This window comes from Empidonax traillii, unplaced genomic scaffold (assembly GCF_003031625.1).
Source record: "Empidonax traillii isolate 1590-97213 ecotype Southwest subspecies unplaced genomic scaffold, ASM303162v1 scaffold2:size4533513, whole genome shotgun sequence".
Lineage (NCBI taxonomy): Eukaryota > Metazoa > Chordata > Aves > Passeriformes > Tyrannidae > Empidonax > Empidonax traillii.
Window position 1 is genome coordinate 3,801,200 of NW_020955195.1, and position 26,851 is coordinate 3,828,050.

Genomic DNA, 26,851 nt, shown 5'->3' on the forward strand with positions numbered 1-26,851 from the left:
AAATAGATACCAAGAAAATTTGCTCCATATTGGCTATGCTTGAAACTAGAGGAGAATGGAAGATTTGGCCTTTTATCCTAGACAAACTGAGAAACATAAGAAGTCAAAGAATCAGGAGAAAAGGAGCTGGGGAATCAGACATTCTCAGTGCTGACTAAAGGGCAGCATTTCATTAAGCGCTGGCTGAGGCCACACTGACTGTTTAAAGGTGGTATGCTTCTCTCTCATGGGACACACCAAATTTTTGCCTTATCTGTTTTTTGCTTGTTGCCTTGGTAAAGAAAAGCCCTGAGGTATGCCAGAGAGATTAACAATATCACCCAGCTGCTTTAAATGTTGGTTGCAAAGAAACTCCCCAAAACGTGTCCTAGTGGTTTAGATGAACCAGTGCTAGGTACACCTGGTGAAGACAAGGCTTGGTTGGCTTTCTGTCAGCTGATTTCTCAGCAGAGTTGGAGCAATGTCTCTAGTGAGGGCCCTGCACAGGACCTTAAATTCCATCTTCTTCCTCAAGACACAGAGAGGTAAGTTTGCCTGAGTGGATCCTCACAACAGCAGCAGTAGCAATATGCTGCTCCTGCAAGGAGTGATGCAAACTCATCTCCCACAGGGATGAGTTGCACTGTGTTCTAAAATGCTTGCTGGCTCTGATGACACTCCAGTCTCCTGAATCACATGAATTGCACTTTACTGCACTTTCCTGACACTCTGACATTAACCTTTTAAAGGCTATTTAAGTCAGTCAGTGCTCTTTGACATTAATTGATGCACACAACACCAGCTGTGTGCCTAAAACCCAGGGAGCCCACAAACACTTCCTCTGAAATCTCATGAAATCACCAGCTCTCACAAGGCAGAAATGTGTTATGCACAACAGAGGAGGTTATACCCAAACACTTGTAAAATGGCCCCAGGACTGCATAGCAGTGATTGAGAGTATACTATGCTGTGACATGCTCATAGATTCATAGACTCCATCAGATTTAAAGTCTTGTGCAGCACTCTGGATTTTCCCTATCTTTGATCCCTGCAGTGGACTTGAAAGCATGTTGCTGCAGTAACCTGCCAAAATGATGCTGGTAGTCAATAAATGCCCAGATGTACACTCCTGGCAGCTGGTGTATCTATGTCTGTAGAGAGATCCTTTTGCCTGAACACAGAAATTATGCTCTTATGGGGGAATTTGAAGGTGTAAATGACGGAGAAAGATGCAGTGTTTGGGGGAATTTCCACCTTATTCCTGAAAGAGAAGCTAATATTTGTCCATGAAAGCAAAAGACAGATGTTTCTTAGATGCTGTTTTGTGATTTATAAACACTGCCTACAATAGGGTGCTTTACATTTCTTAGTGAATCTTTATCTTCTGCTTGAAGAGTCTCACTTATTAGTTCAAGGTTTAAAGGAGAGCAGAAAATGCCCATGAAAAGCAACAAACACAGCTTTTCTGAACAGATAATGTAACTCTGAGGCACGTTACCTAAAGCCATTTTTAAGCTTGAACACAATGGCCAAAAGTCTGCTTTTTTCCTTTCCTACTGATCCAAAGCCTTACATGTTCTCTCTGAATTTCTCTGCGCTGCCCATAGTGATCTGCAGTTAAATACTGAATAGCAACTTTCATGGGCCTTGACAGTCATGCTTCTGGAAAGAAACAAGTGAACGGTATCTGCGAAAATGCAATTTCTTCTTAACGTAATGGCTTGGGATCTCCTTAGGAAATTAAAACATTAGAAGCAGTCTGAGTAGGAGCATAATGCATAAAGAGTGACCAGAAAAAGCACTTAGGAAGCCTAAAGGTATCACAGTGCTCAGGAATCTATTACCCAATCTTCCATTTAAACAGCATGAACCCACAGGACACGAGGCTCCTTGATTTTTCTCTCTGTGCTTGGAGGCCCTAGGAAAGGTCAAAAGGAATATGAAGTTTCAGAAGGTGTTTATCCCAAATCCACTTACACCTGCCTCTCACATCAGGACAATTTTGTCCTGCCACAGCTGTTGCAAAGCTTGGAGAGCTGGTCAGCAAAAGCTGGCAGTAAAACCACAGAGTGACAAACTCAAGCCAGAAAACATTTTTTAAAAGCATGGCACAATGTATTCGGCCTGCCTTCACACAAAGCAGGTAACACTTAGCGCTGAGGCGAAAGGTCCAGTAGGAAAAACTCTTTGGAGTCGCTCGCAGTGTCACACCCACACGCACAGCTGAGGGCGAGGGCTGCAAAGAGCGGCAGGGTAGCTTCATCCCGGGACTGACCACAGACAGCCAAGCCCAGGTGTAAATGCGGATGCAGCCTTGGGGATCCCATTGCACTTGTGGGATCGGGGAAAAGGTGCCGCTCGCAGGTGGTGCAGGAACACCACACCATGCTGGTGGAATGCTGGGCCACACCAGAACAGCACAAACTCCTTCACTTCGCAGTGTCTTCAGCTCCCGGTTTCAGAAAATTAAACCTTTAAAACTAATTTCTTCCCACTCGTCTGCCGTGACCCACCTGCTCCAGTCTTTTTCCACTCCAGGGGAAAGACTGAAAGGTTATCACTATTCGGCTGTATTAAGAAACGCGCGCATGTGCGGAGGGGGAAGGCTCTGCTTCGCCAAACAACTGGAAGAGTCCCCGGCTCGGGGTCCTTCCTCACCTGGCACGCTCTGCTTGTGACAACGTTACAGAAAGTTACATAAAGTCTCCTTTCACCTCCCGCTCCAGCGGCTCCTCCTCCGCTGGGGAGCGCGGGGCCGAGGCGCGGGGTGGGATGGCTGGGTACGACGCGGGAGTGGGTCGCAAGGAGTAGGACACGGAGTGGGGTGCGGAACGCGGGGGTGGGACGCGGGTCCGGGATGCGGGGTGGGATAAGAATGAGGGATAAGGATTTGGGATGGGGAGGCGGGAGCCCCGCTGGGGGCTGAGGGGGCGGTGCGCGCGGCTCTACTTCCGGCCCGGCGTTGACACCTCCCGCGCGCGGAGGGGCGGGGTCGACGCTGGCCAATAGCGGAGCCCGGCGGGCGCGAGCGGTGGCCGCTGGTTGGCCGGCGTGGGCCTGGGGGCGGGGCTCGGAGGCAGGGCTGGGCCGCGGGCGGGTCTGCCCCTCAGAGCCGCCCCCAGCACCGCCCGGGACGGGTTGTGGCCGGTGCCGGCGCTGCCGCCCGGGCCGTGCCAGGATGCGGCTGCGCTCGGGGGTGTTCGCCTCCTCCTGCCTCCTCGTGCAGGCCCTCGGCGTCGCGCTGTTCCTCCGCGGCTTCTTCCCGGTGCCCGTCAGGTCTCTGCCCCGCAGAGAGGCCCGTGCGGACCCTCCCGCCGAGCCGGCCCCGCCCGGCCCAGGTAACGCGAGCAGCCGCCCGGCGCGCCCCCTCCCTCGGTGCCGTGGGACACCTTTCTGGAAACGCCTTCGTGCTTCCACAACTGCTTCCGGAGTAGTTTAGAACTTAGCTGGTTTCCATGTAGTTGTCGATCACTGCCAGCAGCATCTGCTCACGGTGGCAAAAAGCTTACAGCGTCAGCTGTCAAATCCCTGAAGGGCTTGCTTTCCTACCCTTTTATTCCCCGTTCCCTGACGTTGATGTTGCCGTCATACCTCTCCTGTTTAATGGCAAGTTGTCTGCATTAAATGATGCCCTCTCAGTTAAAACGCCCGAGTGCTTACCCTGTTAACTCTCTGGTTGTGTTGTCCCCGAAACCATCCTGTCTGCTGGGACTTCAGGACCTCAGTAGTGACAAAGTGACTGTAGCAATGCACGTTGCAACGTGCACAGTACTGCTGTCCCATTGCCATTTCTGTGAAATCACCCTCTTTACAGGTCCTGCTCTATTCCCCAGCTGAACTAGTGGACAAAAAGTTTCCCAGCACCTTTTTAATGAGGAGTCGGTGGAGGTCATGTTAATAGTATAACTTTCTTATATGTCCAGTCACAGGTTGTATTAGAGGAATGTGAAGAAGAGGACTATGCACTTGAAGGAGTGTTCTTTACCTTGGAGCTTGTGGGGTGAAACTTCAGGTTCAGTGGGCAGTGAATCGAGTAGAATTTATTTTGCTCATACAAAGCTCTTGCTTGGGACACCTACTTATGAACTTAGTAACTTTAGGGAAGAGGACTGTACCTGCCAAACTGGGTCTTCAGCTGCTTGTTATTTGTTTTTATTCTTCTAAAGTATGTAACTTTTTTTTTTTTTTTCAGAATCACAGTATATTCTGAGTTGGGAGGGACCCACAAGGCTCATTGAGTTGTTACTTAAATTGCAAGACACAGTGGAAGAAAAAGAAAGTTGTGTAATTTAGTGTGATGTGCTGATACCAGTTAAGCAGGAACACTGAAAGAGTCAAATTTGGTAACAGACCTGAGTGGATTCTTCTGCATGGCAGGTTGCTTTTTCACTGGAGTTTACCAAGACTGCCAGAGATGTTTGATGGGCTGCTGTGACTGAAATGTGGCATTCACGTGTGGTTATTGGCTGGAGACTAATGTAGAGGGAGACTGCTTGGGTGGGAGGGAGGTGACAGAAAACTGGGTTTTTGAAAGGACTGGTTTGTGTTGGAGAGTGTAAGTGTGCACCTCAGGGCTCTACAGGCAGTTTAAGTTTAGGTGTGTCACTAGTAATGCCAGTTGTAGCAGGCAAAAATGGAGTGGCAGTGGAAGAACACTTTTTGTAGTCCTTGGGTCATGGTTTGCTTGCACAGTGATCTCATGGTCTGGACGAAAAGGTCTAAAGGAAGGGTATTGCTTACTAAATATGTGGTGCAGAAGGCTTTCAACCTACTTTAGGTCTATTCAGGAAAGGTTATTCCCCAGTGCCTCGGCATTTCCTGCATGTTTCATTTTGTGAGTCCTGACTGCCATTGACTCCATGCTGTCTTGCCTGTGGGACGGCTGTAATAGTGAATCCTTGCAGCACATCACTGTGGGAAGTTTTTGATAAAGAGCCTGTGGTTTTCTTCACTTCTTGCAGACATTCAACTGTGTTTAAAGTAACTATTTTCTAAGTAAGTAACCATAAATAAGCGTGGCACATGCCAAGACTTGCACAATGTGTTGCTTTCACTGTCTTACAATAAGTATTTTCAGATGGTTTGTGACTCAAAATTCATTTGAACTTCTCAGTACTTTGACTTACTGATGAATTACACTGCAGGAGGAACTTAGGAGTAGGGTATATGTGTTTATGATCTGATCATTTTTGGTGTCCAGGAAGCTTTCTTTCACTAAACAAGTGGATAGGAGTAAATTATGAGAAAGATTTTACCAGTGGTGCCCTCTTGTTTTTCATGGAGAGCCAAAGCATGCCTTTTACTTGATAATTCAAGTCCTGGAAAACCAAAATTATCAGTTTAATTAGGGTTGCTTGCAGTTAGCATTTTGTTGTTTTTTGAGATTTATTCCTGCTGTGCCCCTTCTTCATCACTTCCTGATCTGGAAAAATCACTAGCAGTAATGAGTCTGTGAATGTCAGTTTATTGATGCTTATCTGTACCCAAAATGCAGTTTCTGAGTTTTTGTTGTTGTTGTTGTGGTGGTGTGTTTTTTTTTTTTTGAGATTCTTATGTTAGACACACCATTATCTGTGGTCTCTCCAAATTGTCAGCCGCTTATGCAGAAACAAACTTTATTCTAAAGGAGTGTAAACCCCCTAACATTATGTAATGCATGTACCAAGAAGTTGATTGAACACAATCTTGTCTGAGTAGAGGTCTGTGGGCAGGATCCATTCTGCTTCCATTTTACCCTTCTGTATTTTTTCCTGGTAAAGAAATGAGACCTGCAGAGGGTGAGCCTAGAGCTAAATGTCACCATGTGGACCAAGCTCAAAGCAGATCAGGAGTTGCTACAGGCAGAATTAAGTCCATGCAAGAGAAGGATGGCCCTAGAGGTGTGACATTGCCTACTGCTTGATGCACAGCAGGATTTTGCTGCGCCCACCCATGTACCATGTTCAGGGAATTCTGGAATTGGATTTTGACCCTGCAGCTGCCATCACTGAACTAGCCTGGCATGCAATCTTCTACCTTGAAGGGGGCAAGTGTGCACAGATCTTTTACCTTCAAGTCTCAGTGAAATTGTCTATTTCTTTGTAATTTTCCTGTTACCTGATGGTGAGATTTGATTCAGAGGCATTGCTTATGTTCTGATGTGCAAAACTGTGTGTTAGTACAAGTCAATGCAGCATCTTTTTTCTAACAAAAGTCTGTCAGATATATGTAGTTCAACCTTAATGAATTAACAAGAGAGAAGGTAGCAGCTACCCCTTCTTGTTGCTTTGAACACTCTCCCATTTCAAAGCTTTTCCTCAGTTTTCCCAATTTCACATCACACATTCCATTCAAATTTTGTTTTACTTCCTAGATGCTGTGTTGGAGTTCCTGTTGTGTTAATCCTGTGCTGGATAGCCTGAAAACCAAGCACCCTCTGATTGCTTTTCATATTGGCTGTTGTTTGCAATTTCTCATTTCCAAATGTAAAAATAAGAAAGGACTTGAAAGCACTCATTTCTGTGGTGAAGGTATCCTTTTGACTTCCATCTGGTCTTTGGTAAAATTTGTTAATGACTTTTGTGTACCCTGTATTTGTTGCTTAGGAATGGTTTCTAACTGGACCAAGATTCCTGCACCGCTTTTCAGCAAAGTTGTCATTGTGCTGATAGATGCTTTGAGAGATGACTTTGTGTTTGGATCCAAAGGGAAACAGTTCATGCCATATACTACACAAGTTGTTGAGAAAGGGACTTCCTACAGCTTCGTTGCTGAGGCAAAGCCTCCTACTGTGACCATGCCTCGAATTAAGGTAAATGTTTTTGTTTTTTTCCATTTCCTTTGAGAAAGTTTGAAGTGTTTGTTTTGTGTGCTTGGAGTTGGCATAAAGGACAGGTTTGTTGTGTTGTTGTGTTAGTGCAATCTCTCTTTGCTGTAATAGTACATGTGACAGAGTCCTGATTTACCATTGCCCAGAGGTTAATGCCCTAGTGCATAATCTTTTTGTTTGTAGACATGGGAAGACCAGTAACCTCTCAGTTGTCAAGCTGGTCTTCCATTCAAGAACATTTTTATTGGTATTTCTCTGTGTCCTTGTAACTTGGATAGAAAATCCAGTTTAGTATTAAATTGCTTTGTCATAAGGACGTTATTGAAGAGCTTAAAAAGGAAACTGTGCGAAGTTCCACATAACTAAAAGATGAATTGTGGAGGTGTCATCAGAATACTTGATCATCCAGGCTTGTCACTACAGGATCTGAGTGACACCTCTGCATTGAAGAAGCTGGGGGAGTGATCTTCGGTAGGTCAACTAGAAAACCAGTAAGAGAATGAGAGGGAGACAGTCTGGAAACTCTTCATAGGTGGACTTCATTTCATTTCCTAGACATTTCTTGTTTAGTGTTTCAAATGTGCTATCATTTTGAATGTTGAGTCAGTTTACTTAGACCTTCTAAACTCTCTTTTCGGTGATTTAATGACTAGTAAGTGAAGCAAATTTCAGTCACACAAAGTAATCTTGCTGTCCACTGATTAAAACAGGATTATTTTTACCTTTTGTAAAGCAGTTTTTGTTTCTGACATCAACTAGCACTGTATTGTGGCAGGTGAGGTTATGTGTCAGGGCGGCTTGTGTTCTTTTACTTTGTTATGTTTCTTTACTGAAAGTGAAGAAAAAAAACGTCTGGTTTATTGCTTCCTCCTGCTTACACTGCTACTGTCTTCTGATCTCTGGAAAGTTCTTGTTTAATGTTGTCTCTTTTCTTGTTTCATGTAGGCCTTGATGACGGGTAGCATACCTGGTTTCATTGATGTTGTGGTGAACCTCAATTCTCCAGCTCTGCTGGATGACAACCTGATATGGCAGGCAAAAGCAGCTGGAAAAAGAATAATCTTTTATGGTGACGACACATGGGTTAAATTGTTCCCAAAGCACTTTGTGGAATATGATGGAACTACGTCGTTTTTTGTGTCAGACTTTACAGAGGTGAGAGGCTTTGTATGACCCCAAGGTAAATAAAGTGAATACAAACACACAGTGGCAACCTCTAAGAGTGAATGAGTGAAACTACACTTGTTCTGAAATAGGCACCTGGCAATTAAATAGAATTTAGATTTACATGTGTGTTTGGTATGGGCACATGCGATCTAAGCGTTTCAGTCCTTCACGCATATGCTGTGGGAAGTGTATGGATGATGCAGTAACCATCAATGTATTACTGTATAACTTTCCTCAAGGTGCGATTTTCTTACAAAACTTCTTGTGGTGGGAAGTTAGACCACTTGCTTTTTTAAAAATTCCACTATCCAGTTTGCTGTCATATTTGTATTAGTTAGTGCCATCTTTAAGAGGCCCAATTAATAGATTATCTTGGTCTCCTAGAGGCATACTTTTGTAATATTCCATCACTTTTGTAATTGCAATAGGAATAGTGTTTCATTATGTTATCAAAGAGGGAGCATAGAAAATAAGTGAAACAAATTGTGAAAATTCTTACTCTGGACAGACCAGAAGAGTAACTTTGGCAATTTTAGTTCATTTTTGAACCTTTATGATTTGTTAAACCTCATTCTACTGACATATTTTATTAACGTGTGTAAGGAAATTAGAAAGGTCTAATGTGGATTGGAGACACTTCTAACTGGTTACACTAATAAGACTTGCAAAAGCTTCATCATGGAATGGAAAAATGCAAATATGCTGCTGTATCTGTGATTATGTGACTCTCAAGCTCTTTATGTATCTGAATATAGTCCATTAAACACACAGCTTTTTATAGATTTTTTTGGTAGTTATATCCAGAGTCAGCGAAGTGATGTTGCGTGTGAAATATTGTAAGGGTTTTTAATGTCCAGGGAGAAAATATGCAACTAAAAATGCAGTCAACCTAAGCAGGAAAACAGGTAAGTAAGGGTCGAAATAGCACTTTTCAGATAATTTTTCTTTCTCGCTATGTTGCCAGTTCTTTCACTCACAGCAAGTGCAATCTTTTTGTGTTTGCACAGTAGCAAAAATTGAGTTGAAAAAGCAAGTGTGGGTTTTTTGCTCTCCTGCGATTACAAGCACTAAACAGAGGCTTTTCCCTGTACTTATGATACTTGATGTACTTGATAGTTTGTGAGGTGAGAAATTCAGGAGTGTGAAGGATGAAAGTGAGTGAAAATTTCTTGAAACAATTTTAAGTTTCTTTAGAAGCTTTGTGACCCATTTGCCTTGTTTGTATGTAATCTGATGCGTCGTAACCAGAAACAAGTAAATGGGGTGAAGAATCTCTTTTGCAAGAGAAATATATTTGAATATCTGACATTGAACTAATCAATCTGATTTTTTTTCTCTCATTAACGTCATGAGTGACTGTATTTCTCATCGACGTCTACAGAATTTTCATGGCTAGCGCGATCTAATTTTTCTATGTTTTTTACAAGAGGGAAGTTATTTTTACCTTTAAATTGTTTTCCTTTTCTTTGAGGTTGATGATAATGTTACCAGGCATTTGGATAGAGTATTAAAGAGAGAAGACTGGGATATCCTAATACTGCATTACCTGGGGTTGGACCATATTGGACATATTAGTGGGCCAAACAGCCCATTAGTGGGACCAAAACTTCGTGAAATGGATAACATACTGAAGAAGATTCATATTGCTCTTCTTTCAAAGGTAATGTAGCTTCCTCTTGGATCAGTGTCTGTTAGTTGTGGACTGACATCAAAATGCTTGCTGGTTGGGGATGGTACCTCATTTATTCCTGGACTAAAGTGGGTATTCTTCAGTTCTTTTCCTTCCCTTCTCAGGCCATTCCCCAGTTAACACTACAGCGTAGCATTTTGTAAGGATTTACTGGCTGACTTTAGTAACATCTGTTAAGAGCCTCCTCTGAGCAGCTGTGGGAAATAATTCCCTCTTGGTGTGCAGCAAGAGGAATGCATGCCAAAATTCTTTTACCACTTGTGAATTAGGACGGTGGTTGGTGTGATTTCTAGTAATGAGATTCAGCAGGAGGAGCAATGGGCGTGTATAGTTAATGGCTTTAATATCTACAGTAGTGAAGGCATACCTAATTCTTAAATACTTGAAAAATTCAAATGGAAATGGTGGTTGTAAACTACATTTTGTCTTATGCTAAATTTGTCTTATGCTTAGCACATTTGAACCTGTTTTTAGGTTTGGGAATACAGGTTGTCACTTACCTAGACAGCCTGGGTGTTAAAGTACCAAGTCCTAATTCCAGGTGGCCCGAAGTATTTTTTCATGTTTGCTTTTGGCAACTGCAATTCAGAATAGCTGCTCATAAAATTTCAGTTGTATTTTTAGAGAAATTAGATACTGTTGTATGAAAAGAGAGGTTAAATCCTGTGTGTGGAAGTTTCATGAATGTTGTAGTGAGTGGTTTTGCTACAGTTTTATAGTATGTTTGCTTTTGTCATCTGAAAGCCTTTGTCTCAGTTTTAGAATACAGGAATAATAAAAGCACTTTACTTTTTGGGTAGAACAGGTACTGGTAATAACTAGAGATAACAACAAACTACTTTTTGGTGGATTGACTGTTTATTTTATGACATCTTTGATTTGTTAGCTCAAAATCATTGAACAGACCTCACTTATGCTTCTGTTTCTCTTTATTCAGAAACATACGCATCGTTTAACATCAGTCCTGTCAGATTTAAACCCCAAAAGCACTTGAGACACTAGAGAGCATTAGGAATAGGATTATTTTTCATATTACATTGATATTATTTTAATATTTGCCATATTAATAATTCAGCATGTGTGTTAAAAACTCAATGAAGAAATGAAGCGGGAAATACTTCTCTGTTAATGCTACTGTTCCTGGACTCCTGATTTTCTTCCCACAGTGTGATAAACTTTATTTAATCTTTCAGTGAGTTTCTTGAGACTGTAAATTAAGTGTTTTTTTAAGTTTAGGGGGGGTCTTTGTGTTTTTTTTCCTGTAACTTTTTGACAAAGGTGTTAGTAAATATGTGCCTTAACTTTTAAAAAATAATATCATTGCACAACATTTATTTGCAGACAGCTCTTGTTATCCCCCCCAGGTGTTGTGAGCAAGTTTAAAAAAAATTAAATTCACTTTGAGACATATTCATGTTTGAAAATGATACAGATAGTGAAGTGATATATATGAATCATGTTAGTACGGTAACTTAAATTTTCGTCTGTGATTTGCAGGACGAAGCTCCTTTGCCCAACTTGCTGGTTGTTTGTGGGGATCATGGGATGTCTGAAACAGGTAGTCATGGTGGTTCTTCAGAAGGAGAAGTGCACACACCTCTGCTGTTTATCAGCTCTGCTTTTGAAAAGAGAAGTGGTAAGGATCAAAGAAGCATGACCTTTTTTAGAACTGTCTTGGTTTCAGCAGGAATAGTGTTAATTTTCTTCTAAGTACCTGGAACAGGGCTGTGGTTTGGATTCAGTATGAGAATAACTTTGATAACATGCTGATAATTTTAGTACTTACTGTGAATCAAGGAATTTTCTGTTTTCCCGTGCTCTGCCAGGGAGCAGGTGCAAAAGAAGCCATGAGGGAGCATAGCTAGGGCAGCTGACCTGAACTGGCTAAGCCATGGAGCATCGTGCCCAGTATATAAACTGGGGGCTGCCAGTCTCCACTTGGGAAGGGCCTGGACATCAGTCAGCTGGTGGGGAGTGATATTATTGTGCATCACTTTTTTCTCTTGGGTTTTATTCCCCTCCCTGTCTCCTTTTCATTGCTGTTACTATTATTATATTTTATTTGTTTCAGTTATTAAGCTGTTCTTATCTTAACCCAGGAGGTTTACCTTTTCTTTCCAGTTTTCCTCCCTGCCAGGATGGGGGGTGTGAGTGGATGAGGGGTTGCATGGCACTTAGTATAAGGCTCCAGTGGATACCAGTGCATAGGGCACCCTAAGAGTCTGAGAATACTACTACCATATATGACTGTAACAGTAACAACAGTAATAATTATGTGTAGTTTATAATAATTATTATTGTAATGAAAAGAAGAGAGGGAGAGGAGTAAAGCCCAAGAGAAATGAGTAATGCACAGTACAGTTGCTCACCACCTGCTGATCAATGCACAGCCTGTCCCCGAAGCAGCAGTGGACAGTTCCCAGTCAGCTCCCTTCCGTTTGTGTACTGGGAATGATGCTCTGTAGTATAAACTATTCATTCCAGGTCAGCTGTCCCACTTGTGTTCCCTTCCAGCTTCTTGTGTACCTGCTCACTGGCAGAGCACAGGAAATGGAAAAGTCCTTGGCTAAGGGACTTACCAAGAGCTAAAACATTAGTGTGTTATCAACATTATTCTCACACTGAATGCAAAACACAGCCCTGTACTAGATACTAGGAAGAAAATCCGTGCTATCCCAGCTGAAACCAGGCCAAGAACACACTGGCAACTCTAATTTATATTTTCTCTAGAATTCTTCCCAAAAAGTTCTTTGGTTTCTTCTACAGCTGTCTGGCTGTAGAAGGCCCATTCTGTGTGACCCAAAACTCTGGTTTTAGCCAAAGCTGGCATCTATATCATGATGAAACCACGAGTTAAGCCTTGTAACCACTGAGAGAACTGTGTTTTTTGGATGATAATTTTCTACAGTACTGCCCTACCTGAGTGTTGAGAGCTAACAAGATCTGTTGTGAGGATCCTGGGCTACTGGTAAATGAATAGGTTTAGAAGCAATATCTTATTTGAAGTGGATTTTAAGTTTTGTCTTTCATTTACCAGAATGTTTCCTTGGCCTCCATTCTTCCCTTTCAGACAGCTAGGGCAGAGAAATGAATGACAGTTTCTCACACTGAGAGTTAACAGACAGGAGGAAGAATTGCTCTTGGGAAGGGGTGAGAGGTGACAGCAGTGAAAACTCTTGACTGCTAAGCCTTACGGAAAGAATATGGAGCATGAGAGTGTTTACTGTATCGGCCAAGTAGGTGATTTTATATCATTGATGTGAGTTGGTATGTTTCTGAAACTGATTTTCTACTTGTAGATAATAATGAAAGATAAAAGTAAGATGGCTTAAGGTAAGAGGGGAGAAGGAAATGGAGTGGTGGAGTATCTTTAGTCTAATTTCTATAGTAGTGCTAAAGAAGCTCCTTGACTGAGTGAATTGGTGAAATGTATTCACACCAGAAGTGAATATCTTCCTCATAATGCCTCTTCTGCCTTTCATTCTGCCTCTTACTCGTTTCCATCTGTTTTCTTTGCTTTTAAAGCCTGTTTGCAGAACTTTCATTTGTTTATCTTGCTGGAGGTTCCTGCAGCACAGTGGAAATACGTTTTTCTATCTGTCATTTATAAAGCTGTTATTCAACTGCAACTGAAAGCACTGCTTGAGGACTTGTTGAACTCTTCTTGGGCCTGAAAAACAAAACAAAGTCAAGAGTGGACCAAAGCTCTTGGATAAGCTTTTGCTTTATGAATTTCACTAGTATGTGTTGACTGCAAGGCCATGAGAGTGTATATTCTGTAAATGCAGTCTCCTTTTCAGTGGGATTGCTTTCTGTTAGGTTTAAACTAAACTTGCTGTTCTTACAATGCAGTGAAATATGTCTCGTCACCTGTCTTTTGGGATAGAGTTCGTGATTTTTAATTATGCCTTTGTAAATATCCAGCAGTTTACTTCTCACTGGCACAGTAATTGGGATTCTAGTGGCTGCTCCTTATGATCCCACGGTAAACAAAATGTACTGTGGTTAATTTGGTAGACCTCAAAATAGTAATCCTGTGGGCTTTTTGCATTTAGTATGCTGTCAGAATATTACTCGTATAGCCTTCCACAGGGATGCGTCACCCATGATTGGCTAAATGCAGTTGGTAGTTTGGCTTTTTTTAACCAGTTAAGTGCTTGCCTTTAAAGATAAAATCTGAAAACTGCTGACATACAGGCACTCATGCAAAGAGGCTTTACGGATTATGGATGGCATTCCGTACAAATATGGGATTAATCGGAGCTAGATAGATGAGAAATGAGAGAAGTTCTAATGCTCTTAAGGGGAAGCCTTGAGAATAATAAAGAGTATATAGAACTCTTTCTGTAGTCTACTTAAGTTAAAACAGTGCCTGGAGTTACAAAGAGGATGAAATAAAAGCATCATAGAAAAACACTGCTACGTAACTAGTTCAACATGCAAAGGAACAATTGGCTCAGCAATCTTAAACAAAAGGTTACTTATGTTAGTGAAGTCATTCCCGTGGACAGATATCTGTGGGACTGAAGGCTAATCCTGATAACTGCAGTAAGTTAATGGGATCCTGCACAGAACTCCTTAAAAATCACTGAGTCTGCCTGCACGTAGCTGCAGATTTTGAGCCTCAGCATTCTTTACCTGATCTCTAATTCTGTTTGCCTAGCAACCTGATATTAATTGAATCTTGAGCTGTTGTCATTATATTGAGAAACTTCTAGAATGCTGTCAACATTATTTTAGTTTCTCTTTCTTTGTTCATGCATTAAATTAGTCTGCTGTAGTGCTTCCTGCTCTTTCTAATGTAAAAGTTATGAAACCCTCTGAGGATGTAGGCTGCAACTTGATGTTAAGGTGATCTCCTGGACCATCTGTTTTCTTACTTGCATAACATTCATGTTGTGTTTACAGGAGTTGTTAGCACTGAAGAGTGATACTGGCTGAGAATTTAATAAATTTTGGATTTACAGCAGCAGAGGACAGCGGCTGAAAAAAGATCAGTCAGCTCTCTGTAGACCACTTGAAATAGCTGAGCTAACAGCAATGAAAAAATTTTGAAACTAATAAGGTGCCAGCTGTCTCTGGAGAAATAGAATGGGCCTTTCATTGACATACCTCTCTCTTTTTTCCCCCCACCCGTTCTTTTATTTTGTTGATCCTAGGTCCTCTAACCCAACCTGAACGTGTGCAACAAACAGATTTAGCCAGCACTCTGGCAGTAGGTCTTGGTCTACCAATTTCAAGAAACAGTGTTGGGAACCTTATTCTGCCAGTTGTCGAAGGCAAGACAATGAGAGAACAACTACGTTTTGTGCACTTGAACGGGTTCCAGCTTAGCAGGTTGCTGCAGGAGAATACACCTGCCTATGAAAAAGGTAATCCAGCTGTACAAAAAGTGTCATGTAGATCCTAAAAGAAGATTGTTAATTAAACAGTTTGGACTTTCAGATTCAAGAGTATAGCAAAGTAGCTGCGAAGTAGCTATTCATTTGAGAGCAGTATTCAGAGAAATGATACCGAGTTCAGCCTTTGCAGTAACTTACTTTGATACACTGCCTCTGAATAGTTTTTTTAATGACCAGTAATACTCCTAGTAGGCAAAAGAGCAGAAATAATGATGAAGGAGTAAGATTAAAGGAAAATTGCCAGTTTGGTTAAATCTCAGTGGTTTCCTAACTGCTCTTTGTGAGGTGTCCTACATAGGGCACTTACTCTGAGCTATTTGGAGAATTAGCACAGCGGAGTGAATTTTCTAGTTTAAATAAAAAGATGCTTCAAGTAAAACTCGGAAATAATTTAGGGTAAGTTATCTTTTTATTTCATTCTTAGGTACGAGTTTATTTAGAGTGAGAACCTAAAGAACTGCAGAGCTGCTTATTAAAAATACATTCATGTATGTGTGTTTGGAGGAAAGAATAAAAAAAAGTGGAAAAATAACCCCAATCTAGCAAAATGGAGTATTTCGTTAAGAAGCACAGTACAAACTGCAATATAAATAAAGAAGTTAATATGATAATTATGTGAAAAAAATTGAGTCAGAGGATGAAGGAGAATATTTTACCATAGACCTTAGAAGATGTATTAAAGTGGCTGTGAAGCTTGTCACTTGATTTATAATCTGTTGAATCATTAAAATAACCAGATGAGAATGCAGAGCTGTGTTGCAGCTATGAATAATTAAAGTGGATAGCAACGTAAATTTTAGCAAGATAATCACTGTAGGTCAAGAATCAATTATCTTTCAACATCACAGCTTCTAATCATAATTAAACCCTGTCCAGGAACTCAACCAAAATTGCTGCTTGTGGTAGCAACATGTCAATAGCAGGACCCATGATCCAGCTACTTTGATTTTTTTTTTTTTTTTTTTTTGCACAGATTTCCTCTCTTAACCCATTTGTCAAGTGAGGAACTTGCCCTGTTGGGGGGGCTCAGGATATGCCTCTGTTGGTGAAAATTTCTATCACAAAACTCCATCTGATGGTATTTCTTCAGGCACTGGTGAAACAGACTGAAGTTTCTACCAGCTCCTAGTTTATATCTTCACAGATAGTCTTGTTTTTCTTAGAGTGTCCTAGATATGCAAGGCTGTAGCTTAATGATTTGGTCTGTATGATTAAGATTGGCAGGGAAAAGTTATGTGCTGTTTGTTTAATGTTGTTTGATTGATGTGGATGCTTCAGACCGTAGAAATACTAAAGAAAAGGTCCCTAACTCAGTGACTAATGTATGTAATTTAAAAGCATGCATGAATGGCCTTTTGTTTTGCATGATTTTTAAGTGGAGATAAATGCCATCCCACCCATCCCACTACAGGCACACAAACACACACACACACACACACATGTATGCATGTCTGATTCCCGTAGAAAGAGTTATCTTGCAGAGAAGTGCTCATATTCCATAATCTGATTCATGTTCGAGGAGATTGCCCTGTTTTTAAAAAGCTTGCAAAGGAGGACCCTGGGAACTGCTTAGCAGCCAGCCTCACCTCTGTGCCTGCTACGATCACGAAACAGATCCTCCTGGAAGACATGTCCAAACACATGGAAGGCAAGAGAGGTTGTTAGACATGGCCAGCACTGCTTTGCTAAGGGCAGATTGGGCCTGACTAAGTTAGTGTCCTGTAACGGAGCAGATGCCCCATCAGTGGACTGAAGAATTAGTAGATTTTCTAACAGCTAGAGGAAGCCTCATATTCATCATCCATGGTGCTGATATGGTGCTTCAGCCCCCTGTTGCAGTTCAGGCTAGGTAAGTGGGCAGTGTTGCTCAGTTGCTGGGCTCATGTGATTGTGATCAGCAGCACAAAGTCCACACAGGGCAGTACTATTTAACATCTTCATTAGTGACCTGGACAATGGGACAGAGTGCACCCTCAGCGAGGGGAGGACACAGTACAAATGACTGGTTGAAGTGTTTGATGCAGTAGGTGGGTCTGCTGCCGCTCAGAGGTGCCTTGACAGGCTGGAGAAGTGGGCTGGCAGGAACCTCTTAAGGTTCAGCAAAGGGAAATGCCAAACCCTACACCTGGGAAGAAATAACCCCATACATCAGGACAGATTGGGTATTGCCTGACTGGAAAACAGCTCAGTGGTGAACCACCAAGGGGTCCTTGGGGTCACCAAGTTGAACACCAGCCAGCAATTAATTCCACCCTTGTGGAAATAAGACTGATAGCCTGCAAGGCTGCATTAGGAGGACAGTCATCAGCAGGTCAATCCTTCCTCTTATCAGCTGTGGGAAAACCCCATCTGGAGTCCTGTGTATAATTACGGGCTCTCCAGAACAAGAAAGACACAGGTATAATGTAGTGAGAGCAGTGAATGGCCATGAAGGCTGATGAAGGGATTGAAGTGTTTGTCATGGAAAGGCTGAAGCTGATAGGACTGTTCAACTTAGACAGGCGAAGACTCAACAAGGATCTTATCAATGTAAACAGTGTGTGATGGGAGGGAACAAAGATGATTGAACCAGTGTCTGTTTGGTAGTCCCCCCAAAAATAATTTGCTTGGATTAAAGGAACTTTTTTTATGTAAGTTTTGTCAAGCACTGGAATGAGTTGCCCAGAGAGCTTGTGGAGACTTCATGCCTGGAAACAATGAGGACCTGGCTGGACACAGATCTGAGCAATCTGCTTTAGTTAATCCTGCTCAGAGCCTTTGATTTTTATTTGTAGAACATCTAGACGCTCATCAGAGTTGTACTGACAGGTATTGAGACATAAAATTTCTGAATTCCACAGACAAGGTCTGCTGCCAGGTTTTTTGAGGGAAAGAAATCCCAGAAGAGAAGTCAGTTAGACATCTCACTTGCATTTGCTGCTGCAGGTTCAAGCTTTCCAACGCAGATTCTCAGCTGGTAACAAATGGTGGATCATAACATTTCAGTTGAATGCTCAGAGAAATGTCTGTGATTGGAGTTTAAAGTAAAAGATACTTGCAGGGTAGCCTAAACCTTGATATTATTATTATTCTCAACTCTTTAGGTCAAATGCAGTAGGCTCTTCTGAAGGGGAAAACATGGGATTCCTGTGGAGAATATTTTGATTTACAGCACAGAGGTTATGACACCAGCTATTAGCACCATGAGGATGATGACTGAATCAGTCATAGTAAGAAAAGTTTTATCCTTTGTAAGCTATAGCATAACATACACATTCATTTTTGGTGCAATATGAGTCTCCTTTTTAATGCAGTAAGATGAAGTCAGATGTCAACTGAGTTGAATCGCAGTCAGATGGGAAGGCACAATGACCTTTATAAGCTGTTTCATGAAGAAGCCGTGGACTTCCCTGGATTCACCTGCTCCAGTGTTAGGAGTAAACTGGAAGAGTACACAAAAATATCTTCCAAGTGTGTTTTAAATATATCTGTTAATAAAGAGCAGAATGAAGGCAGGTCAGTAACTTTTTTTTTCCTCCTAGTGTTTATTATACAAACATGGTTTCTCTGGCCAAGAGGTAGTACAGCATTTCAGGGGAATCAGATTTTGATTTATTGAGATAACAAAGGAATCTTCACATTTAAACCTATCTTCAAGTAAATTAAATTTTACATGAAAAACTTGGAGCTTGACTAAGGGCTTTATTGTTTTAAAAACAACTTTTTGAAACATACTAATAAATGCTAATGTCAGACCTTAAGTTTCTTCTGATAGAGATGGACATTGGAAAGTAAGGAAGAAGTCTGAAAGAGGAGAATAAAAACAGCTGGCAAAAATGAGGAAGCTGAAAGGAGAAGTATCTAAAAACACACTTTGGGTTTTTTAGCAAGTTCCTACCTCAGTGTAAGCTGGGCAGCTTTGGTTATCTAGCAGTGCTTGCCTTATGTTCTGAACTTATCACTGTGCACTGGAAGGATAAACTAGGACTGTTTCTTTGAAAGGCACTTTGCAATGGACTGAAGGGTCATGCCTGAGAACAAGTTGGATGTTGTTATTAAAATGAGCGCCCGCTTTTCAATTTGGGACTGATCCTGAACTTTTATTAGATGCATGTGCTGATTGGAATAATTTGACTGTTACTGGGACACATATATTGTGCAGGAGTCACCTTTACATTATTCAATCTTTTTTTAGAGCTCTTTTTAAGTGATTGCTGCCTGTGACTGTAACTAAGTGGAATTGTTGTCAAACAGATGCTTGTGAAGCACAGCCATCTGCTTGTGATCAGATGGTAGTGAGGATGAAGCACAAATTGCCAATGTAATACTATGCAAGTAAGCCATTGCTAGTGCTTTGGGAAATGTGTAACTGGGCAAGCTTACTTTGGATTTTACCTCAAGTTTAACTTGTCTTACAAGTATCCCGTGGAGGAGTGACCTGCCAGTATTACCTGCCAGTTACCAACACTTAGTGCCTGTGACCCTTCTTTTATACTTCCTATGTACAAACGTACCACTGAACAGGTATCATAGGAGTTCTCAAGGGAAATTTGGTAACTGTGGTTCTTTATTCCTGTCTGCAAGATCTTTAAATCACTCACTCATATGTGGGTTTGACTAAACAGTCATCTTACATAACATGGGCAGAATGAGTTTGGTGGGCAGTAACACGGAAAGAGGTAGATGAGAATGAAATAAAAATGCTAAAAGAAATTAAGGGGGAGACTGAGCAAGAAGCATGACAAGTGAGCAGAACGGGAGCAGAAGATGTGGAGGGAATTTATTTATGTATCAAAATATGGCTTGAACTCATTTTGGTGTTCTGTGTAATGAAATAGTATCATGTCAAATCTCATTTTGATTAAAGCTCGTTTTAGATGATCCTTTATGGATGTCCTCAAAAGTATGAATATTTAACTCTTATTTCAAACATACTGTTAGAGAAACTTTACAGGGAATTCATTTTTCAGAGAACTACAGGAAGGAAATAAAATCATCCCTGTACTGGCAGCTCTCCTGATATGTAAATGTTTGCTGCTGGCTGAATTGTACTTTCTAGCAGATACCTAAAAGCCTCCTGCATCACAGGATCAGCATGCTTTGGAGTCTGCTAGAAGTCTTGGGAGAACAGACTGGACACTGTGAGTTAAAGGTTGGTTTCTAAAATGCCCCCTTTGAATTCAGTAGATCACAAAGCGTCTTGTATGATAAGAGACTTACAAGAGGTAGGCACAATTCTTTCATAACTGTACAAGAATTGTGAATAGACATATTTCATTCATCTTCATTCACTTGAAATAAAATTAAAAATGTTTCTGGATTTAATAATGTACTTTTGCTGAAAAGGCTTAGCAAAAAATATAGTGTTTTTTTCCCACGTCTGATATACTGCTCATCTACCAGGAGTGAAAATGAGCTGTAACTTAAGACTTCGTGTCACCAAAGTTATTTCAGTTATTGCTTTAACCTTTACTGCCTGAAACTGTACAGCAAATGTACTACCTCACCTTTAGCTAAGAAGGGAAGAATTGCAAGTTATATAAAAATTTCCAAATTGACCCTTTTACACTTAGGTTATCTGTAACTTTCAAGTGAAATTGCAGGGAAATAGCAAGGACTATTAATCTGAAGTGAAAGTAAATATTTATTTTTTGCAAGAAACACAGATAAATGTGAATATTCATGCACAGCATAATGTTCAGTGAGATGCAAGTTTCTGAAAGTTACGCTCTTGCTTTCCATGTGTTGTCAACTGAATTTGTATTGTGAATCCTTACTGCGCTTAGTGATCAATATTTTAAAAAGAGAATCACAAATTGGGTAAGTTAGGAGTGGGATACTACAGTTGTCTAGTCCAACCTCCCTGCTCAAGCAGGGTCCCCTACAGCACTACTCAGGAATGTGTCCAGACAGCTGCTTTTGCGTATCTCCAGAGAAGGGCTCTGCAACTTCACTGTACAACCCATTCCAGTGCTCAATTGCCTGCACAGTAAAGAAGGAGTTCCTTGTGTTTAGGTAGAACTTGCTGTGTTCCACTTTTCTGCCTGTTGCCTTTTGTCCTATTTCTTGGCACCACTGAGAAGCATCGGGCTCCATCCTCTTCACACCCTCCCTGCAGATAATTGTATGCACTGATAAGGTCTCCTCTCAGTTTTTTCTTTTTGAGGCTGAACAGGCCCAGCTCCCTCAACCTTTCTTCACATGAGAAATGCTCCAGTCCCTTAGTCATCTTTGTAGCCTTATGCTGGACCTGCTCCAGGAGCTCCTTGTCTCTTATTTGCTTAGGAGCCCAGAACTGGACACAGCTCTGGATGTGCCTCGGCAGAGCTGAGTAGAGGGGCAGAATCACCTCCCTCGACCTTCTGCCAAGGCTCTTCTTGCTGTACCCCAGGATTCCATTGACCTTCTTGGCCACATGGGCACACTGCTGGCTCATGGACAGCTCGTTGTCCCTCAGGACCCCCAGGTCTTTCTCCACAGAGCTGCTTTCCAGCAGGTCGGCCCCCAGCCTGTGCTGGTGCCTGGGGTAGTTCCTCCCCAGCTGCAGGACCCTGCACTTGCCTTTGTTGAATTTCAGAAGGTTTTTCTCTGCCTGTCTCATCAACCCATCGAGGTCCTTCTGAAGTGCTGCACAGCCCTCTGGGGTATCAGCTACTCTTTCAAGCTTTCTTGTCAGCAAACTTGCTGAGGATGCGTCTGCCCCTTCCCGAAGTCATTGATGAACAAGTCAAACTGCACCGGACCTGGTATCGACCCTTGGGTGACACCACTAGTGACAGGCCTCCAACTAGACTTTGCGCTGCTGATTACAGTCCTCTGAGCTCTGCTATTCCTTCAGTTCTCAATCCATCTCACCATCCACTCATCCAACCTACACTATCAACTAATGCAGTGGGTGTGTCTCCTTTGGTGTTTCTTCCAAAGGTCAGCTAGGTGATCATTTCCCACTCAGCTTGTACAATATGCCCAGGAGAGTGAGTGGTTCCAGTGGAAAACATTGATTTTTTTTTTATTTTTTATTTTTTTAAACAGGATTTGAAGCATTTGAATTGTTTGTCCTGGAAACTTTTTGTAAAAGTGAATGAATATTTAAATAAGTTTGTCAATTGTTAGAGACCTTGACATTTTATTAAGTTAGGGATTAATTGCTTTTATTCTGAGTAACTGGCTCATCATGGTATTGCTACAGGGAGATGCTATAACTTTGTAGGTCTGAAAAAAGCTTCAACCCCCATAGCAATTATATATTTTTATGTACTATACAAGCAAATATAAAAATAAGATCACAACTCTAATTAATCCTCCTTTGTTCATGCGTCCTTTTGCTTCTTTTCTTTTCTCCCACTGCCCAGATCCTGGATATGAACATTTTAAGATAGCAGAAAAATCCCACAGTAATTGGATCAAACTGTATTTAGAGGGGAATAATTCAGAAATACTCTTAAATCTTGGCAAAAAGGTCCTGAAGCAATACTTGGAGGCCCTCAAGACTCTGAGTTCTTCATTAAGCAAACAAGTGGCACAATATGACATGTATTCGATGATGGTGGGGACTGTGATCATTATGGAGGTATGAAAATAGATCTTTCAGTGAAAAGGTTAAGTGTACAAAAGTAAAAATGTCTTGGTTTTGACTATTTAATGTATACACTTACTGGTCTTAAAAATTACCAAGTATGAATTCTTAGAATTGGCTGACATTCTGCTTGGATGAGGTTAATACTCTTTTTAATAATCTGGCCTTTATAATGATTCAAGAGTACTTTTGATATGAATTACTAATGTTTTTGTATAGTTAGTTACAGTAAATATGCAGATCTACTACAATTTAAATTTCTCCCATATTACTTGGCCTTCTATTTTTGAGTAGCTTTACTGCATTAAAAAAAAAAAAAAAGGTCTATCAAGTAAATTCCTACCCATTCCTCTTTATCTATGAGTATAGCTGCTCAAAACAGGCAATACCTTATATGGACAATTTTCACAATTCCAGGAATTGTTCTTTGTACTGATGAGTATAGAGCCCTGAAATAAATACTTGCTGTGAGGTGTTGGGTTGCCACATTGTATCTCCCTTAGGAATAAAGATAAGATATGCCATGTCTGGAATTTTAAGTGAATTTCTTCAACTGATCTTTTGGGCAAAACTCAAATGCTGGAAATAGCCTCAAAAGCCTGGAAATAGTGTAATGCTTTGAGAACCATGCTGAAGGAGTAGGATGCCTGGACACCGAACTTATATGTACCAAAGTTTGCGCTGACCTTTTAGATTACAACATTGCCAACTTTTGTAAGTAAAAGCATTTTTCCCTAGGATGGAGGTACCTACTAGAAGCTTAACTTAGTCCTTGAATGTGGTGCTGTACAAGACTCTGTTACTGTTCAGTACCTGGAATAGATAACAATATGTGAGCAGCTCATTAATATTTGAGTCCCCTCTGTCCTGGCAATTATCTGTGCCTTGTCTCCTGTGCTCTGCTCCTTGCATACAGAGTATTTCTGAAATGGCTTTGTGGTTAGACTGCTTGGTGGGGTTTGTCCCTCTGCTGATCACCTTAAAGGGATGAGTTCCACTGTGTCCTTGGGTAGATGAGGTGGTAGGTTCTGTTTCTACTCTACAGGTGGAGGATCTGGAGGTGGACAAAGTCCAGTGCAAAGCTGAAGTGCTCATATTTCTTTCTTGTTCCTTTGTTTTGGGAACCTATGTATTCAAGCTGTGAGCAACTGAAGCACTGGGTTATTTTTTACCTTCTGAAATGTTTGTAAATGCTTACTGTTTCTAGAAAACAAATCTTAGGTATTATTCTCAATGGGCCTTTGTCAAAGACACATGCAGCTTACTAACCATGGAAATTTTCAATTTTTTCGTTGAGCAGTGCGTGCTCAGCATCACTGCAAGACTTGGTGCAAAGCAGCTGGAGTTTTTTTATTTTATCCAGTGTGATACTCAAGAAACTGCCTTGCTTTCCAAAATCTCTTTGTTTTGATACGTATTTTCCACCTTCGCTGAATAAATAGCAGTAGTGAAACTCACATGTCACTTTGAACTACACCACACTAGAAATGCTGTTTATTGGATGAGGAGGATACCTCTGGGACATGGACTGATAGTACTGCACTTTCTCAAAAGACCTAAATTTAGTTTTGTAGATAACTGGTGCCTTCCTACCATCAGTGGGTTTGTTTTAATTTTAAATGTTGAAATGTAAGACCCAAGCCAGTTTGCTACTCTGAAACTATATTTTCATAACTAAATGAAATGTAGAGTAGAATATGATGAAGCAACAGATGAGTGAAATGCATTTGATAATTTTTGGTCTGCTGCATCTCACTGTAATGTGGGAAAAATTTAGGCAGAGGTCTTCACAAGTGATAGTGAAAGATTACAGGCTGGCAGTAGTCTGTTTTTATCTTGATTTGTTTTAATCTTGCCCTAGCAGAGGCTGATTGAGGTCAGTGTAGTCCTGGCTCCATCTGTTCAGCTTGCAAAGGATTTTAGCGCGTGGCTGAAGTTTCTTATTTTTTGTAAAGGTTTGTACATGAGTAGCAGAAATTTTTATTGTATTATTCATCTCCACTGCTGCAGTTACCTGAAAGAAAACTTGGAATTCTGCCTGATCTGTGCGCAGGTTAGGGCAAAATTAAAGTAAAACCAATAAATCATATTAGGATGAGGAGAAGTAAAAAAAATAAATACTGGGAGAATTCATAAGCTTGAAATTCAGCATACACTTGTGTGATAGTAGAAGAACTTCCTCTGGTTTGAGAAGCTGTTTAACTCAGCAGGATCTTGTATATGTGTATCTCTCATACAGGAGGTAAATTGCTTTTGATAGAGTGGATGTAACTTCAGGCATTTACAGGCGACAAATAATGGGTCAAATTTTTTTGCTTAGTAACTATTTTGATGTTGGGAGTTAAAGCTCTTACTTTTACAGGGAATAAAGATCATACATATTATCAGTTACCACAGGTGAGGAGGTAAGTGGTAATTTATTACATTTGGGAACTGGTGTGTCCAAGCCCTTAATAAATGAAAACACTATCTTGGATTCTCCCATTTACATGGAAATATCTTACTGGGGAAAAAAACTCTGCATAGTTCTTCACAGGGGTTTTTTTCGGTGACGTATGTGTACTAGCAGAGTGCCATGGATGACAACAGCATGATTTTTTTGTGTGAATTCTCACTGTATGTTTTAGCTAACCCCAATTTTTAAAGTATTAATTCTCTTGTTTTTTTCCCCTAGGTTCTGCTGCTGCTTTTGCTCAGTGTTCCAAAAGCCCTGAGCAAGCGGGCAGAATTTGAAGTGCCCCTCTCCCCTCCACTATTCTCTCTGCTGTTTTATTTGATGTGTCTGATGCTGTGTGCAGTTCATGTCATTGTATGCACATCGGCAGAAAGTTTGTGCTATTTCTGCAGTATGTCCTGGCTAACAGCAGTTGGAGTGATGATGCTGATTTCTGCACTCATGTGCGGTATTTTATCTGCTATTGCAAAGATCTTTGAGAATTCCCGACCTCCGCTGAAGGTGAGAGCACGTGTTAATTGTGGTTCAAAATGTTTTGCTTTTCGTGGTGTGCTTTCAGTTAAAATTTTGTTAAGTATTTCTCTCTAAGTGCCTAAAGAAATTTTTATTTTGTAGTGTAATTTGAATAATTTAAAGTTGTAATTGAAGTGCAGTGTTTTCACTGTGGCATGATACCGATTGCCACAATGAAGATCACAGAAGTGCTTATTTTGACATTACTTGAGGAAATGTTGTAAATATTATAAAATATTCTATGGTTGACTACATGAGATTGGAAACAGTTATGCTGTTTACAAATTCTGTGTTATACGGTGATGTTTTGCAGTTGCAGTTAAAGCAATATGTATATACTTTGCAACAACCCGCACCAGTGATCATAGAATCATAGAATCAGCCAGGTTGGAAAGGACCTCTGAGGTCATCAAGTCCAACCCTTGATCCAGTCCCACTGTGATTACCACACCAGTGCCACATTCAACCTCCAGGGACGGAGAATCCACCACTTCCCTGGGCAGCCCGTTCCAATGCCTGATTACTCTCTCTGTAAAGAATTTCTTCCTAAGATCCAACCTAAACCTCCCCTGGCAAAGCTTAAGACCATGCCCTCTTGTCTTACTGGTAGCTGCTTGGGAAAAGAGATCAACTCCTACCTGGCTACAACCTCCTTTCAGGGAGTTGTAGAGAGTGATGAGGTCACCCCTGAGCCTTCTCTTCTCCAGCTCCCTCAGTCTCTCCTCACAGGCCTTGTTTAAGTGGGGATGCGCTGTTTTTTAAATGGACTTAGTTCACTTTTGCCACTTCTGATTTGTTCTGCTTAGTGTTCTTATTAGCTTTCTTATTTTATTGTAAATGAGGTAGACATAAGTTTTGGAAAAAGAAAAATAATATGGCCTTGGAATGCATGTAGACGTCGGCATTGGAATAATTCATGCTTCAGTATATTCTGTAGAAATATCACATTTACTTGCTCTTTTCCATCTTGTTACAAGGTTTTCAAATTTTGGTAGACAATAGGAATGTAAATATGATGACTTTCTAGACCTGCATAAAATTTACAGGCATTCCTCTTCAATTGCATTGAGACCACTTGCAATAGGTGATAAGTTTCTTCTCCAGTCATAAAATGGCCTGGGTTGGAAGGGACCTGAAAGATCATCCAGTTCTAAACCCTTTCTCTGGTCAGGGATAGCTTTCACTGGACCAGTTTGCTCAGAGCCCCTCCAGCCTGGCACTGAACACTTCCAGGGATGGGGCATCCACAGCTTCTCTGGGCAACCTGTTCTAGTGCCTCACC

The 26,851-nt window shown here is 41.1% G+C and overlaps 1 protein-coding gene across 5 annotated transcripts in view; it reads left to right on the top strand.

Moving 5' to 3' along the window:
* Positions 1–3,069: 3,069 nt before the first annotated feature.
* PIGG (phosphatidylinositol glycan anchor biosynthesis class G) overlaps positions 3,070–26,851 on the top strand; it is an 80,443-nt gene continuing 56,661 nt past the window's right edge. For 3 of the 5 annotated variants that reach the window (XM_027901964.1, XM_027902048.1, XM_027902126.1), the window contains exons 1-8: positions 3,070–3,317; positions 6,564–6,769; positions 7,733–7,942; positions 9,426–9,614; positions 11,142–11,280; positions 14,804–15,016; positions 22,378–22,595; positions 25,276–25,557. In XM_027901964.1, the coding sequence (XP_027757765.1) occupies positions 3,158–3,317; positions 6,564–6,769; positions 7,733–7,942; positions 9,426–9,614; positions 11,142–11,280; positions 14,804–15,016; positions 22,378–22,595; positions 25,276–25,557 (1,617 nt within the window). In that variant the 5' untranslated portion in view covers positions 3,070–3,157. Of the gene's footprint in view, positions 3,318–6,563; positions 6,770–7,732; positions 7,943–9,425; positions 9,615–11,141; positions 11,281–14,803; positions 15,017–15,470; positions 15,987–22,377; positions 22,596–25,275; positions 25,558–26,851 lie in introns of those variants that run through there. The other 2 variants (XR_003573304.1, XM_027902244.1) reach the window with 2 other exon arrangements.